The sequence below is a fragment of the Coturnix japonica genome, chromosome 19 (genome assembly GCF_054131305.1).
Source record: "Coturnix japonica strain WE chromosome 19, WE-NBRP24, whole genome shotgun sequence".
Taxonomy (NCBI): Eukaryota; Metazoa; Chordata; class Aves; order Galliformes; family Phasianidae; genus Coturnix; species Coturnix japonica.
Genome location: NC_140681.1, coordinates 12,816,038 through 12,833,612, shown reverse-complemented (window position 1 = coordinate 12,833,612; position 17,575 = coordinate 12,816,038). Strand labels below are relative to the sequence as shown.

At 42.9% G+C, this 17,575-nt stretch overlaps 1 protein-coding gene and 1 long non-coding RNA gene across 2 annotated transcripts; one reads left to right on the top strand and one right to left on the bottom strand.

Moving 5' to 3' along the window:
- The first annotated feature begins 329 nt into the window (after window positions 1-329).
- LOC107323245 (uncharacterized) lies at window positions 330-12,551 on the top strand. The gene is made up of 6 exons (XR_014935829.1): window positions 330-619; window positions 2,248-2,361; window positions 3,273-3,421; window positions 4,491-4,640; window positions 4,782-5,020; window positions 10,896-12,551. It is a non-coding gene; the product is annotated as an uncharacterized LOC107323245 (long non-coding RNA).
- On the bottom strand, window positions 12,260-16,754 carry CBLN4 (cerebellin 4 precursor). The gene is made up of 3 exons (XM_015882107.3): window positions 15,617-16,754; window positions 14,314-14,430; window positions 12,260-13,560 (listed from the first exon to the last, which is right to left on the bottom strand). Exons 1-3 carry the CDS (start codon window positions 15,890-15,892, stop codon window positions 13,363-13,365), a joined length of 591 nt encoding a protein of 196 aa, XP_015737593.2. The 5' UTR covers window positions 15,893-16,754; the 3' UTR covers window positions 12,260-13,362.
- Between the last annotated feature and the right edge of the window lie 821 nt (window positions 16,755-17,575).

The window sequence follows — 17,575 nt, the reverse complement described above, 5'->3', positions numbered from 1 at the left end:
TGCATTTGAGAAATGCCTGATACCGGAGTGTAAACTGCTGTAAGCTGACAGAAGCGAAGGATTTTTCATGTTTATTTCCAAAATTATTGCTCTAGGCTGACACTTGAAAAAAACAAATTGCCAACTGTGTAGAACGGCTGTTTTGTGTATAATACTGTGAAAAGATCTGGTTATTTCTCTGAGTCTTCTGGTAAAGTCTAGCGTATTCACAGCAGGTAAGATTTATTGGGCTGTTAATTATTTTAATGTGCCAAACTGTCTGATCTATACGAAGAGTCACAGATGTCAAGCCTTACAGCTAAGTCTTCTCTTTCATGTCCTTTGCCCAGTGACACACAGAGAGGAAACGGGTCGCTTCAGGAGAGAATGCAATGCAGCCCCAGATATTGTACCTGCTTGGAAAAGGAAGCATTGCATACTTCTCCAAGATCTGGATGAAGTGATTTAGCTGCAAGCACTAAGGAGTGACCCCTTGGATTTTTAACTATGCCAGCTTCCCAGGGAGTGCAGACCTCGACCCTGAACCTGCTCCTTGCTCAGTGCAGGCCATGATCTTCAGCTGATTTGCTGTCAGTGCTGCAGAGAGGAGGCTACATCGTGCTGCCAGCCGTGCCTGTTGGTATGTAACCCCTTTCCCTGAAAAAATGCACACACATCAGAAAAGGAAATGAGAGGGTAGTGGGGTAATACTGTCAAGAATTTTCCTTCTACAGTTAATTGTAAGCCAGGTAGTCCATCAGCTTTTACTGATCCTTGGGAAACTCCATGTAAGTGCACAGCTGACAATGCCTAGTGCTGACAAGTCAGGTAGAGGAGCCCCAGCCATCTGGATGGGCTGTGGATGAGAATCTCCCCAGCTTCAGAGGCAGTTTCCCATAGCACCGTCTTTGCAGGGCCTTTTCCAATTGCTGGCAGAGATTCAGACTGTATCTGAGTGTGGAGAAGACACTCTTGTACCTGCCATGCTGAACCATCCTGCTCTCAGCAGCAAAAAAACAACTCTGGCAAAAGGAATTTGAAACCAGTGTCTAAAACAGATTAGCTCAGAGTAGCTTAACTAGCAGAATATATACGTTTTTGCTGGTGACGTTTGCTAAAGGATTGCTCTGTTCTCTGATGGTTTTTAAAGCAGTAACAGAAAAGTTCATTCTGCCAAAAAATGCTTCAATGTTGTATTGAGCTGGATAGCTATTACAAATTCCTTTGCTGTAGTTATGCCTTTAAATCTCTCGAGAGTCCTCTGGCTTTGAGGTAGACATCCATTTTGTATGCAAGGCACTACAGTCTCTTGCAGATATGTAAAACACAGTTTCCTTGAGGATATTTTCTCTCGTTTTAGCCTGGCTCCTTGAGGAAATCCTCACTTTGGGAGTGGGTGGGAAGTTTACATGCCTACATCTGTCCTTCCGTGTTCCCTGGGTGCTGCCATTGTTCTATTTCAGTTTTTTCAGGCAAGTGAGAAAAGTGGCAGTGGGAGTTCATGGCTTATTAAACACCAGAGAATCTACAGCAGCCAGCAGCACTATAAACACTTTGTTATTGAAAAAGCTTTACCGCAGATATATACATTCCTGAGCTCTAGAAATTCACTCATGACCTGGGAGAGAACAGCTTTCAAACTCTCAGCACAGCAGGAGATGCACCTGAGGCCATACATGGTCCCTTATTGGAGAGTTAACTGGGGACTATTGGATACTGGAGGCACTGTAGGAAAGAAATGGGCTGGTGGATTGCTTCAGTCCTCAGCATTCAGGTATCACTGTTGACAGGGACTATGAGAGGCTGGATAAAGCCAGGCTGCTCAGAACACTGTGATTGTGGCCGTGCCAGGCTCCAGGGGCCTCTCTGCTGGAAAATATTGCAGGGGATCAATATATATCAGCAGTGTTAACTCAGGAGGTGGTAGCTACCTACAGAAACCAGCAGATGCAGATGACAGCAATCCTTGGTAGAATTCAGGCAGAGTTATTTAATCAGGCGATACAAATCCATAGGAATCAAAATTTATTAGTTCTAGCACTCATCAACCTGCCCATTTCCCCCCGCCATTTTCTCACACTTGGACTGGATTTAAGAGGCTGCTTCTCACAAAGGGAAGAACACAGACCTCCTAATACCAGATTTACAGTATATTCCAAATTCTTCGAAGCTAGAATTTTGTTTGGCTTCTACAAAAGTTATGTGCAGGGCCATGGCATATTTCTTCCCTGCCTCATTCCCTCACCAGGCAGTAATTATTTCAAACAGGTTTCCTCACTACCCAGCCATACTGGTCTCCTGCATCATTCTGACTATGGCACTGAAACACAACTGGAATCCAGTTCCTCAGACCTACAGAATCACAGCTAAGGAATTTTCCAGGTCAGTGTGAAAGTTTTTGTACTGACTTTCTAAAGTGGAAAAACTGTTTTTGCTGAGCAAAATACTTCCTGATTTAGTAAAGGCAGAAGCCGTTGGAGCTCTCAATCCTGTTCTGGATGTTACCATGCTGGGCCCATTCTCAGTTCTGTCTATTAACTGGTGGAAACCAAGTGGATAAAATAATTTCAGGGTGATTTGTTGAGTCTCTTAAAACTTGGTACTGTAAATAACACCTGTGAAGTAAGGCTATAGCTTTGCTCTTCAATGAAGTATCTATTCAGTGTGGATAAGGGCACAGGAGCCCATCCCAAGGAGTTGGAAAAAGGCTGTTCCTTGCAGTATTTGTATCCAGTGTGAAATTTGAAAAATACCAGTGTTTGGACAGTACCACAGGAGTACGAATTCTTCAACAGACTGGTTACAATAACCTGGAATTGCAAAAAGTAGCTTTCATGGTGTCTAAACTGCATCTCCTGTTAACTGGCTACTTTTTTCCTCTGTGGATAAGAAAATGAAGTCAGGGGCAACAGCTGGTGTGTTTTTATGTAACTTTTTCCTCTCTCTACTAAAGTGTAAGCTATGAGTTAGAAATGCAACGTGGAAAAATCTGTCACAGTTTTATTCTGTGAAAGAAAAAGAAAAGGTCTTGAGAAGAGCACCTTGACTTCAGATGGACCAAATTCAATCGATCACCTAGTGATTATTTAAGTAATGAAGGATCTACAGCAACTGCGCTGTTGTAAGTAAAATCATGCTTTAGTATATAATTTTAGATTAATTTATGAGGAAGACACAATGCAATCCCCACAGTTTGGAGAACATATGAACAAATCTGAATTTCTCATAATTAAAGTAGGTAATAAAGCAGTACTTTAATAGAAGGAACTAATGGTAGGTGGTGTTTTTTACAGGTGCATTCTCCAAATCATCCCCAGTATCGCCCTTCTCACCTAAGATGGAGCTATGATTTTATAACAGACCTCTCTGAAACGTTTGCTGGTGCTTCAGGAGATGAGCACCCTGCTGTGCTCCTCTAAAATAGATCAGTCATGGAGAATTGGTAAGTTCATAGCAGATCCAGTGGTTTTTATTATCAGATTACAAGTGCAGTCAGCAAACAGGGGGAAAGAATGTCCTTAAACAGGAAAATGTATGTTGCAATTGCTGTGTAATGATGTTCAATAGCAAATAATTGCATTCAAAGTGCTTTAATGCTAACTGCCTACTTTAAAAGATACCTAAATAGAGTTTACAATTAAATTATAATTATTAGCAAACATGAAGTAGTGATTATTCTCAGAGAGAGGTGCACATTTACCCTCGTGGATTTCTAGCTGCTCTCTGTGACTCATAGTTAAGGGTGATTGTGCCCCTGTGTGTGTGGAGGATTGAGTGCCTCACATTTTATTTTGTAGTGTTTATACAAAATACTGTATGTATTTCTGCTGAGCTGTCACGCATGAGTATGGGCACATTCAGCAAAAAACAAGGGAAAAACATCTGTTCTCTTCGTGTGTGCTAGAAGTCAATGACCGTTGTATAGGGAAAAAGAGTTCAGTTATCCCACTGCTGCCAAACAGCTGACTGCTGGAGCAACACAGGCTGGCAAATGTCAAGATCTGTCTATTTAATTCTAAAGAAATACCAGCTGTTGGTAATGGTGCAGCTTTCCAGCAGTGTGACTTTTGTTGGGAATAGATGGGTGGGCTGTGCTGTTCCCCTTGGAGGTGGGAGGGTGCTGTGTTTGATGCTGAGGAAGATGCACGAAAGGGGAAAGATGGCACATCCGGCACTGGCTCCCATGCAGAGCCAAATTCCAGCTGACTCTGAACCAAGATCACAAGGAAAAATCCTCATTCCTTTTTCCTTGCCTTCTGATGGAAGACTCAAACAGTGTCTGCACCTGACCTATACTGCTCAGTTCCTAGAGGAATAGCCATTTTGTAGCAAGACGTTTTTGAGGCTGAGATTCATGCGGTGTTTGCTGGCTTCTGCTGTTTGGTGACAAGTGAAATTGCAGAGGAAAATAATCACTTCTTGTTGAGACCTAAGAGATGCCCTGCAAGTAGCAGCAGCTGTGCTGAGTTGTTGGAGCTGGCAGGACTCATCCATCTCTCCTTTTCTTACAGCATTGCTTATTGCAGGAAGACTTGACTCCAAACTACAGAGAGAATTCCTACTGAAAGTGGGTGCCTCCATCTGCCCCTCTGTTTGGTTCTTGGGCATCCACCTGCATTTCTCTCCCCGCAGCACAGAGCACAGCACCAGCAGCAGCATCTGTGAGTACAGCACATCCAGACTCAACAGCTTTGAGTCTTATTCCTTAGCCTGTTTTCTTAGTGCTGACAGTTTGGTAAATGTTGTTTAGTGCATTTCTTAAGTGTAGAAAGTGTAATATTCACAGTTGTATTATATTCCAGGATAGAAAGCTACAGCACAGGAGATGCTTCTACTGCATGAAGCCGTGTTTCCTGCTGTTTTCTCACAGCCCTCTACTTCTGTGCTGGCACTTGCGTTTAAACTTGCCCTCACAGTGGATAAACTTCAGGTACTGAAGAAGAAGCCTGCAGTTCTTGGGAGCTGGTACAGCCCAGCACTGTCAGCAAGCAGTATGTGAGGCTGCAAGGTCTGCTCCTCCCAGCTTATCCAGATCCCTCTGGTAAGTGTCACCACTTTTACTCGGCATAAATGAGCCTCATCCTTTGAGCTGTACTCAATGTAAATCAAACCCATGACATTAATGCCAGCAGGTGGCTGTTAGTCCCCTCATTGGCCTGAATGGCCTTTTGCTTCTTTACATACATGCAGAAATCTTGTAGTATGTTTTTAACACTGCAGTTTTATGACAGATCTCATCTGTGACATCAGATCTGTTCCTCCTTCCTCTCTTCTTCCCTTTCAAACAATATGAGAATGATCCATCGTTGTTCTCTTGAAGCAGCCATATGGCCAGCAATATGTTACTAGATGTACATCCTTTTCTTTTTTCCTCTCTCATCAGTGCTATTATATCAGGAAATCTAAGCAGTCCCAGTCCTTTGTGCAGTCTGGGAGGGGGCTGGATCCTCTGCCCAGTCACATGGCTGCTGCTGTGAATGTACAAGTGGAAGTATCAGCTTCAAGCTTGCAGTGCTTGACATTGCTAGGGTTAATCTCTGCCCTAACCCCAGAAATGATTTAGCTAATAGGGATTCTGAAAATCTCAGTTTTATTTATAAATGGGATGGTTTAATTATTTATTATCCCTGTTTCATTAAATGTGAAACTAAAACACTTCTGCTTGTGGAAGAACAGACACAATCCCTTGTGGAAGATAATAAATATAATATAACGGATCTGTTTGCAAACAAAGCATCCTTTGTCTGGATGTTCTTTTATTTGCATCCTTGTGATATATAAATCTTTGTCTTTCTGCTCTGATGGAAAATGATTTCATTCTCTCTGTCTCTCTTTTCCCCTATTCCTCCTGCACTGTCCATTAGCACCATCTAAATCCCTCACATTGCATTAGAGGCTTGTTCTGTTTGTAATTAGGCAGTGATGTAGTCATATGTAACACTGCGTTTGAAAGATGCTCTCAGCTACATTTGAAAGCTAGATATTCTGAACATGGTGCATTAGGGTTAATTACCTAATAATTTACAGTATTAAATGCAGCTGTAGACACTTAAATTTTCACTAATTGTGGTACTGAAGAACATAAGAATTTACTCATATTTGAGCACTTTGGCTGTCAAAAGCCTTCAAGGCATTTGTATGTCCTCTCCTTCTCCTTGGCTTCAGTAGCACATAAGCAGCTGTAGGACATCACTGAAAGAACTGGGATGTCATCATATTAATTTTAAAACGATTTTCTTATTATAATTCAGATTTCAAAGGTACATCAATTGACTGTTATTGAATTACAGGATGTCAAATGTATTATGCTATGGAGGTAATACTAATAGGGTTTGATGATGTCAGAAAGATTGTTTTGCAGGTTTCCCGGTGCAAAGATAAGCATGAACTGAGAGCCAGAGAAACCCCAACTCTACACCATCTCAGTCTCCTTCTTGACACTGTACTACAGCATGGTGGCTGTGAAAATATTCAGTGTGTTTTTGACTATGACAAATAACTATCTCACACCTTGTAACAAGCTTGCACCTCTTTACTTCTAATAGAAAAGGGGGGTGTGCAAAAGCATTAATGGCATTTATTAAACGCAAAGGATTTTAAGGGCTCACCAACCTTCCAGATTTCTGAGCTGAGCTTCAAGCAGCACTGTCTGACATCTTATATTCAAAGAGAAGCAAATCAAAAGAAGAACAACTTTTAATATCTAAAGTTACCTAGAAAAAATATCCTAGAAAGCATACCGAGGCCTTGAAAAGTGCTAAGAGCTTTGTTTCAACATATTATAAAGCTTTCATCGTTAAGTACCAAAAGGCACTAATTCACAAAGACCCATGGCAGACAAAACTGTTAAACTAAGGGTGATTTACTGAGAAGAGAGCTCAGCAAACCACGCAGTCACTTCACCTTTAAAATACTGTTCTTTCATCCACTGTTGAATTGTGCAATCTTTATATTTAAAGGGAAATCAATATCATTGATTACACACAATAAAAGCTATTCCATAGGACACCATTACTAAATCTAGCTGCTGGAAAAATATTTCTTTTTGTAAATCAAACTAATAAAAATCAGTTTGGGTTTCTCCTAACTAGGCACAACTACAACACACAATATAAGGAGCAGAGTATTGCATATTCTACCAAGGAAACAAACAACACTGATTTGAAAAAGCCTCTTACATCCCTGCTTGTTTCTCATGCATGCACCTCTCTATAGCCAGCAGTTTGCTGGGAGCTTGTATTTAAGTGCAACATTTGAACAGCTCTTGCTCCTCTCCAGAAGATGCACACAGCAATACTTACAGGAGGGGCACAGCCCCAGCACAACCAAACTGCCAGCACGGTGCAGTTCACACAGGCACAGCCCTCAGGCTCTGTCCCCCTGTGCCTTGTCCCACAGTACTTACACCCAGCACATCTTATACTGGCAGGCAATTCAGCAGTGCTGCTGCTGCTGGAGCTAGAGGGCTATTTTTGTGTTAGCAGCACCATTCCACCTAAGCACCAAATTTCTCTTATAATGGTTTTATCACAGTCTCACTCCCTCTGACTTACAGTTCTAAATAGTCAAGGGGTCTTTCTTGGAGAGTCTTCACTTTTGCAGTACTGAAAAGATTATGATGCTCAAGAATTTATCTGGTAGACCAGTTTGCTGTTCACAATTCAGAAGGCATAAACACTGCCTACACTTCTCAAGTTAATTTAAGTAAGTTGGATTTGCTCTGCCACCAGTTTAAATCTTACCCTAAAATTAAATCAGTCTTCATTCAGCTTTAAAATGTGCTAAATTGTTCAGATGTTCTAAAACTCTTCTTCCTTAAGGCTTCCAAGTGAAATTCTACATTTATTTAATAAAGCAGCCAGGATTTACTATAGTGGTAGTGGTAAGCACTTTTTACTTTCCTCAAGATAGATTGGAGTTGACTGTATACTTTTTTTTTGCTACAGCTGCACAAGTTTACAAGTCACAATTGAATTACCAAACTGAGGAAAATAAAGATTATTCCTGTGGGTGCAATGCAGGTTGCAGACTTGTTTTCTTTTAAAGAAGGGTTTAAAGAATTAGCAATAAATGTTATCAACTGCAGCTAGAAAATGATGCTGACTTATTACTTCGTGGCGATCCTAAGGGGCAGCATGAAAACCAAATTCCATAGTTGAGGTTTCCAGAAGAAAAAAAGAAAGAAAAGTATCCAACAATGCCTTTTGAACACCCTACATTTGGATTTACAGTATAGGCAAAAAGACTGAGCTTACAGAGCTCACAGGCAACCCTGCCTTGCACCTAAAGCTGCACAGCCCTGCAGCACCCAAATGGCTACTCATTCACTTACAGTATGTTTCTATTGCCACTGGGAAGCTAAAAGATGAGGATGTTTCTACTGACAGCCTCTCCTAATGGCACCTTCAGTGCAGACCTCCAGCAACACACACACCCCAACAGGCGAGGGCAACACCGAGCCCTCCTCACCTGTCTCATGGAATGCTGGAGTGAGTGCTGTGCTGATCTGGACAGGCACTGCTACTCCAAAAGCATTCCCCTTTGTATCTACCACCCAATAACCAAGTGCCTTTCAGGATTCTATGTCTTAGCTATGATTGACATTGACAGGTACAAAAACCTCACCGCTTTTTTCACCAAATATATGTGCGTAAAATTCAATACAACATACTTACACAAGCTGGTGGTGTGGATTACAGTCTGCAAGCCAGAATTTTAAAATCAGTTTCTCAGTTTCTAACATTCTCATTCAAAGTTGTATGCCCTCAGCAGCCTAAGAGACCTACAGAGAAGTATCTTCCATACTCATGCAGTTAAATAATTCCTGTACAAAATGTACATGACAGCTGAATCACGCCTGGTGAGTCACTATTTATAATAGACTAAGCCTGGACTATCTGACTTAACCTGTATTGAATTCAAGACAGCTAAGATAGATGGTCTTGGCTCTATCTTCTCCAGAAACCTTTATTCTTCTTGCAGGAATCCAATTAAGTGGGCAACAAAAACCAAAATGCAGGACAGCACAGTAGAATTCTCTCTTCTACAACACTACCACCTTAATATTCTCATGTTTTATGTAATCATTCTTCAGGTCTTTTCTTTATTTGGGTCACATTTTTGCTTTCAGGAAATGAACCAGGGTCTATTTCTTACAAAGAAATGAGCAATGCAGTTTCTTTAAACGCGTAAGTCAAGTTATTTTCTGCCTTTTTATCTATCACAGAATCATAGAATGGCCTGGGTTGAAAAAGACTTCAGTGATCATCCAGTTTCAACCCCACCCCTCACTATGTGCAGGGTCGCCAACTACCACCCCAGGCTGCCCAGAGCCACATCCAGCCTGGCCTTGAATGCCTGCAGGGATGGGGCATCCACAGCCTCCTTGGGCAACCTGTTCCAGTGCATCACCACCCTCTGAGTGAAAAACTTCCTCCTAAATAAACTAAACCTAAAACTTCCTCCTAATATCCAACCTAAACCATTCCCCCTTGCTCTATCCAGGTTACAGTACTGCCTCAGCAGTTCTTAGATCACTTCCAATTCCATATATATATATATATGTACACACACACACAGAAAAAAAAAATAATATATATGTGTATATATATATTTTTTTGGAACTAAGCTGAACCACCTTAAATCACAGTTTCCTCTAACCAGACTGTTCAAGCCACATCTCCATCATCCTCATTATCACTTATATAATGGGGACTAATTTTATCATTGTTCTTTGCACACATTCCCCCTTAGAGCTCTTGGGTAGGAAAGGTTTCCCCTCCTTTGCCAAACAGCAACAGATAAATAACTTTAGCTCAGCATCTAAGACAATGTCTTTCCTCAGAGGAGCCATTTCCATCTGCACAACAATAGCACAAAAAATACGATGTTGTGGCGTGTGCCAACCACTGCATTCTGTCACTGGGGATCTTCATGTACGCACTTTGTGTCATCTGGTTAACAATGCCTTTAGAAGACAAAGAGTTTTAATATTATAAAGAGTTCTTGCAATATGATGGGCGACTGTAATGAATTGCTAAGGTAAAGCATATTACCAACTCAGAAACACTTATGAAGGGAGGAAGAAATATATCTGCTTCTCTGCCTGAGCCCATATTTCCTATTAATGGTTCAGCTTCTTTCTTGTGATTGTGTCACACTGCTTCTTGCATTTATCTTCTCTATCCTAAATTCTGCTTGCTAAAGTACTGCATCTACCACAGACCCATCCTTCTGGGGGCATGCAAAAACAAAGTTAAGCTAAGGTTGAGTTTCAGAGCACTTTAAAACTGTCTAGTTTTTCCAGGAAGATGAATGTAGTAACAGAGATCTAAATAATAAGGAAGAGGAGATACAGCAATATGCCCTTCATTCCAAAACAGCCTTTCAACAATTGCTTTATGTCAGAAGAAAAGAGCAGCTCAGCAGAATGAATGGTGTGAGCAGCAGCGATGGGCGGTCTGAGCTCAGCTGCAGAGCTGGGCCTGGGAATAGGGACAGAATTGACACCTCCAGTGCTACCAGAAAGTGACATAATGCAAAATAGGTACAAATAAATGAATGAATAAATGGCCAGCAACTTCTGCTACCTGGCTTCTTTTAAATAGCACTGGTTTGGTCTCCACAGCCATGTGCCACTTCTGTGTTCCATGCCTCCCAGGACAGAGCTGCTTCTACATAGGGTGAATGTAGGAGAAGAGAACAACACCTGCCTCTGCTAATAAATATCACCTGAGTGGGGAAATAGGTTGATTTTTTTTTTCCCCTCTCCCTGTTTCATAACCAAATACAGGTACAAAAATAAATACAGAAAAAGTTGAAAGTAAATAGAGATCTCATTTTAAGGAGATAATAAGAATATATGCTCCGCACTTGGCCAGAAACATTTCTCATGTGCTCACCCTTTTCTGTTCCAGCCGCAGAGCTGATGCTGCAGCACAGACATGAGAAGATAGAGAAGAAAGGCAGCAGGTCCCAAGCCCAACTCCTTCTGCATGAGGTGACCTCCAAGCAGCTCTTTTGGGAGAAGCTCCTATTAACACAACAGCAGCGTGGGACCAGAGAACAGGAAGGAGCTCCAGCTCTGCAAAGCAGCTTTAGCTGTGGTTCGACAGCCACTGCTGCTCCTTCTGAGACCTTTAACCAGGCAATGCAACCTCACACACCTCACCCTGCTGCTCCCAGCAACTGCTCCATGCTTCTCCCCTTCATCAGCAGCAGACCTGGGCAGGAAGTGCCATTTTAGAGACAGAGGAGAAAAACGTAGGGCATCTCTATCAAATTTCATCTCCTAATTGAATAATTTCCCAGACTCTGGTTCAAGTTTAAATAACTGCTAACGATTCAGAAGCAAAAGGAAACATTTTGCCAAGGGGGAATCAACAGTATATTAAGAGCTGAGTATTATTGCTAAAGGCAGCTTTTAGAGATCGTAAGTTTACAGACTGAAGGAGCTGGATACATTTGATCATTCCAAAAAGCACACAGACACTTTTAGTACCATTCCTCTTCCATCTGTGCAGGAACAGCTTTTCAGTTGTGTTACATGCGGATCAATCGGTAAAGTGAGCTTTCAGATTCCACTGATCTTATACAAAATAGAGCTGTACTGCTGTTCCCCTCTAAAATCAACCCCTATGGAAAATAAACTCTCCATCGTAGCATGCATGTTATGTGCTGCAATCACAGATTTTTATGTATACATACACATTTATTTGCTGTAGCATTCTGATCTCTCATAACGGAGATTGTCAAATGGATTTGTTAGAGAAGTAAATCATTTGCCTTCCTGCCACGTCCTTCCACATCCACCCAAACTGCAGTGCTCTGTGCAGAAACTATATGGTCTCAACCAAACGACCTCAAGGCATGAATATCCCTTGAATTCCACGTATATTTTTTGAGCAAGAGGAAGGGAGGTTTCATTAGCAGCTCATGAAAATCATTTTCAATTCGTATTCAGATTAATTGCACTGGAGTGTAATGCTGATGGCAAAACCTAAAGCATAGACCTCATCCAAAATCCTTTGGAATCAATGTGATTCTTAACATTAACTTCCTTGAAGCCAAGATTTCTGCCTAATTGCTTTCAAATATAATGCAAAGGTTATTTCTAGATCACTCTGATTACCTCTAGGATTCCACCAGACTGAACTAGGACAGCTCTCCTGCCTCCCAGGGCACTTTCTGTGAATCCCAAAAGCTCAAACTTTGCATATAATAATTAAATCCAACAAAAAAAAATAGCGTGAAGTGACTTCCAACATCCAAAGGTCAAAAATTCAGCTAACATATATTAATCTTTATTATGTAACGATGACATAATTAATGAGTTTATGAGGTTCATATGACCTGTACAAAAAACCAAAAAGATATTGCACCAAGTGAGGTACCGGCTATTTGGATTCCAGGTTTGTTAAGCAAACGATCTAAAATTATGTACAGTTGTGGAGTTAAGGCAAAGCCAGATGATAACTTGAACGCAACAGAAGGTTTGAAAAAAATGGGCATAATTACAAACAAGGGGACACACCTCCAGTTAATAAAGCATCTGTGTCTAAGGAAGGGATCCCTTAGGTTTTCATTATAGCAGTTATTATCAATCACATTAATTAAAATGGAAGAGTAAGTGTGAGATTTCCTGAAGGGAAAGCTGTTCTGAAAATCACGCCTGGATGATCACCTCTAACCCTGATCGGAGTATTTTGCTTAACGGTTGTCAGCTGCTCTTGTTTCTGGAAAAGGAGAATACCTTACAGATTCCACTAAAATCCAGCCATACCCTCTTAGCTGACAAGATGCAATCATTACCGGTGACAGAGCATGGATATATGGGTGAACCATCCAACACACTACAGCAGGGAAGAATTCAAGTCAGTTACTTAGCATAAATAATTACTTTTCTCAAGACAATGGAATAACTCATGTTAGCTAAGTCCCAGGGACAGAAATGTGTACGACCAATATATCAATAGACAGTTCTTTGGCAGCAACACTCTTGATTGAAGTCTAAACTCAAATTCTGCTAAATTATAGACCTGGTTGCCAGCCGTTTCACAATTAAAGAAAATCCACTTCTCTCATGAATCCATAAGTCCAGCAAACAAAATCTGAATAAAACTTGCAGGCAGCTTTAGACCGTAACATTAAGCACAGGTATTTATCGTCTGCTTTAGTCTCAATCCAAATATATTGTATTTAAACACATAAAATTCTCTGAAACTTCACATGTAGTTCAGATGAGGCCAAAATCCATAAAGAAAATCCATATTCACCCATGAAAAACCAATAAGGAAACATCAATCCCACGATGACAGAATGATCTTCGTGTAACAGAGGCAATGACAACTCCACAACTGGACCAACGTCACAGGAAAATTGACTTTACAGGGGAAAGACCAGAAAGCCAGAAAATGTAGAATACTGCCATCCACCGACCAGATTACCTTTCTCCAACTTCAGGTAAACCTTATCCTCCTTGTCTAGATAGAGCAGGACTCCGTTAGTGGCAGCTTCACGAGTGACATCCTTGTCCCCAGCAAAAGCAGAGATGACTGGCTTCCCGTTGAGCATCAAGTTAACCTGCATGAGAAAAAGCACTGAGAAGCTCTAATTAACAGCAAAACCACAGCAAGTATCACTGAATATTAACTAGAGTGCCAAGGTATGTTGTGGACAAGCCCTTTTGTTTCCCAGCCTTGACATGCAGCTGAATGCAATCACTGGGACACCATCCCCTGACTGCAATGGCTGGAGCTCAGTGTGAAGGGTAATGAGATACTGGTTGCATATGCTGCTAATTATTGACCAGGCAGCCCTGTCTGTGCTCACTGCCTTGCAACATGGACCCATGAGCTCAGTTTTGCTTCACTTTCCCCACTTCATTGGTCACTCAGACACATACAGCAAAGACAACATTTTCATGTAGCACCATTTGGCACCATGATTGGCAGCTTGGTGATGAGATGTTACCAAAACAGGCAGAAATGCTTCATATCCCACGCTGTCTCATGTAGCAGAAGATCACTTTTCAATAGTACTTAGGCAACCAAGTGAAATTTGGAGATACCTTTCACTCGGTTCATTGCTTCACACCCCATACTTGCCCAGATACTTGGTTCTCACAGCAAACCTATTCAGTATATCTTAGCTGAGGATCCTGCCTCATTACAGCTGTTCAGTTTAAATATATTCACTCTTCAGCTGGGAGCTGTACACCACCACAGGTTGCTGTAAACTAAGCTATTCCTCTTTGAAAGTGTGAGAAATACTCCTGTGTTCAGGCTGGATTCTATTGTGAATACACCATTTAATAAGAAGATTGTATAGGCATACCTGGATTGTTTGGCTCTGGTAGACTTTAATCACGTGAAAACTGAAGCTGTAAATTCCTTTTCTTGGTGACACAAAGACAGATTCCAGCGTGAAGAAGTTGCCCACGTTTACTAGGATCTACAAATAAAAAGTACAGATGGGAATTAGCATAGGCAGTCAGCACTACTCAAAACACACCGACTCTCAACTGTAGAAACTATTCACCCAATTTTCCATCTACATCTATGCTTTTTTATTCATTGTTCTATCAACTTGCATTGAAATATTACACGTAAAATGGATGTTTAGTTCTATCTATAGTGCAGCCTTCCAATAAATAAGCTGAAGGGGAAATCTTTCCTACTTTGCTACATCCCACACATACACGATCTTTATTCTACACATTTAGAGAATGTTAGGAAAAGGCATTTTTGTTCATCACCCCCCCAAAATGACATCAAAATGCTGCTTCTGGGAGTGGCACGCTGGTTTGGGATAGAAAGCAATGGCCAATTCTACAGCACCTTTTTGGAAGTTCAAAGCTGTAAGCAAGAACAGGTGGGAACACTACAGTTCATTCACAGCTCAATCAGATGAGCTCCAGGAGTGCCTGGTGGATGAGCACCGTCTGGCTGTGAGCCTTTGCTGCCTTCTTTATGTAAGCACTCCTCATGATTTGGGTTTGGTTAAACAGAGGGGAACACACCAAATAACTGCATCATCCATATGATGAATATCTCTTTTAGTATGTACTTTTTATTTTTCCCACTTAGTTATACTCTAATTGATATTTCCAGGCTCTTTTATGCCAGACCCAGCCCTGGAAAGCCATGAGGAATGCCCACAAAGTTGGGGTGATGCAAACAGTCAGCATAAAGCCGTGCAATAAGCTTGGCTCCAGCTGCCACCACAATTTACTGTTCTTTATGATAGCAGATAGGGATTAAAGCAAGCTTCAGCCTCAGTTACCTGCCCCAGGGCAGGAGTTCCTATTAAATACATGCTGCTATCTGTCCCTTAACGCAAATAAGACGAGAGGGGCTCTGTTACGAAGCTGTGATTTTTAGAGAGAACTTCAATGATTTCTCCCTGCAAATCGTTCCTCTTTCTCCTCTGGAAGGCTGCTCACACCCAGTCAATCCCCGCGAGCTGTCCTGTCTCCGGGGCCGGGGAGGCAAAGGGAGAACCACGGAGAGCCGCGCGGTGCGGTACGATGCCCCTCCCGCTGCATCCCAAACTCCGGTGGGAAATAACGGAGGACGCGGGGGTTGCGGCGGTGGTACCTGTTGCTCGCAGCGCGGCCCCACGGGGGCTCTCGGCTCACCTGGTCGAAGTAGATGATGCGCGTCTTGTTGCTCATCTCGGAGGGCTCGTGGTTGGTGCTCCTGACTGCCGAGAAGGCGACCTTCGAGTTGGCCGCCCTCACCGAGATGCCCAGCGGGGAGGAGGACGAGCCCTTGGCGTCGGTGGTTGGGTTGGAATCACACACCACCAGGCACTTGCCCTCCAGGACGATGGGCTCCGTCTCGTTCTGTGCCCGCACTGCGGGGCCGCCCAGCGCCAGGGCCAGGAGCACGGCGGGCAGCAGCCGCCAGCCCATGGTCCGCACCCGCGGCCGCTCCGCGCCCCGCTCCGGCCACCGCGCACCGCGGCAACGCCGCTCTGAAAGTCTTCTTTCTGCCGGCTTCTTCTCTCTGCCGCTCTTTTTTTTCCTTCCTCTCCGTCTTCTCTTCTCCTCCTCCCGCCCGCCACCACTTGGTGCCTTTTTTTTCTTCCCCTTATTTATTTTTTTATTTACCCCGGTCCTTTCGCGAGCTCTGTACAACGCGCCACCAAAAGCAGCCGAATACTTGCCGGTGCACCCCTTTCTCCCCCCACTCTCCACATCAAAAAAAAGAGTTATAAGGAGAGGGGTAAGTGTTGGGGTGGGGGGGGAAGAGAGCGGGGAAGGAGAGAAAGGGATGAAAGAAAAAAAGAAAGGGGGAAAAAAGAGCCCGCAGGTGAATTATTGATGAAAGACGCGTAACGAAGAAATAAAACCACTCGTCGTTGCCATGATTGCTGCTGCTGGGTCCGTGCTCTGAGCTGGAGATTCGGGGTGCTGTGAGCGGAGAGGCTGGAGCTCACCCCGCTGTCTGATCCCGGTGCGGGCTCCGGCTGTCTCTGCCTCTCTGTCTGCCACAGTCCCCAAAGAGTTATGTCACAATCCTGCCCATCCCTCACCTAGCTGGGCTCCATTAGGAGGGACTTTCCTCTCGGAATTGCCCCCTAAAGACACGCACGCTTGTCTTCCCAGGCAACTTTTACGGCAGCTGTAAAGTCAAAAGGAAAGCCACAAATCAGTGCAATGTCTCTCGTTTTCAAAAGGAGGCGGGGATAGGAGTTGCAGCCTGGTTGGGAGGCAGCATCTCAACCTGCAAGAGTCTCCCAGGGCACAGACCTGCAAATTGCTTTGCGGTTCTATTTTGGCACTGCACCGGGGCACACAGCCTCAGAGCCGGTGTCCCGTGTCAACCGCTACGAGCAACCTTCATTCACTTCTTGTCCACCCCTGCCCGGAGCTGCCAGACCCATCTGGAGCTACTGGAGCTGCAGCCACCAGCACTGCCTGCCACCTTCAGTAGCCATAGAGCAGCCACAAGGTCCCCTTAGCCAGCAATAAATACAATCTTCTATCAAATTCTGAAAGCCAGATGCAAACCTTAAGGAATCCCTTCACTCAGACAAGAGTGAAAAAAGAAATTGCACTGTTTTCTAGGAATGCATTGACATCCTCTTCCAGTGACACCAACAATGATGAAGAGTCAAGCTGAGAAAAGCCACTTTGTGTAGACAAGGAAAGAAAACGGGAAAGGAAACAAAGATTTGCATCATAACATTATTATTATTATCATTATTTGGTAGAAGTTGGAGCTGCAGATGAAAGGATTTGTGCCCACACACAGGAACACTTGTCTGAGGAATACTTGCAAAGGACTGTGTGAAAACACTAAGATTCTGCCTCATACTGTTCTGTAAATAAGTACATATGTATTTACAGGGAAAAGGAAACCAAAATAGAGGCCAGCAGGTAAGGTGGATTTTGAGCTGAAATGGGAATAAAGACTGAATAATTTCTGGAAACAAATTACTCTTGGCATTCAAAACCAGGAGCATCGCAGAGTAACTCTGCAGACAGAATCTTTTCTGAGTGCTCACACATGGCACCAAATCACAATTCAAAAAGTAGCGGTGGTGGGGAACCTCTTGAAGGTAAATAGATGAAGCACTGAAATGGAGAACG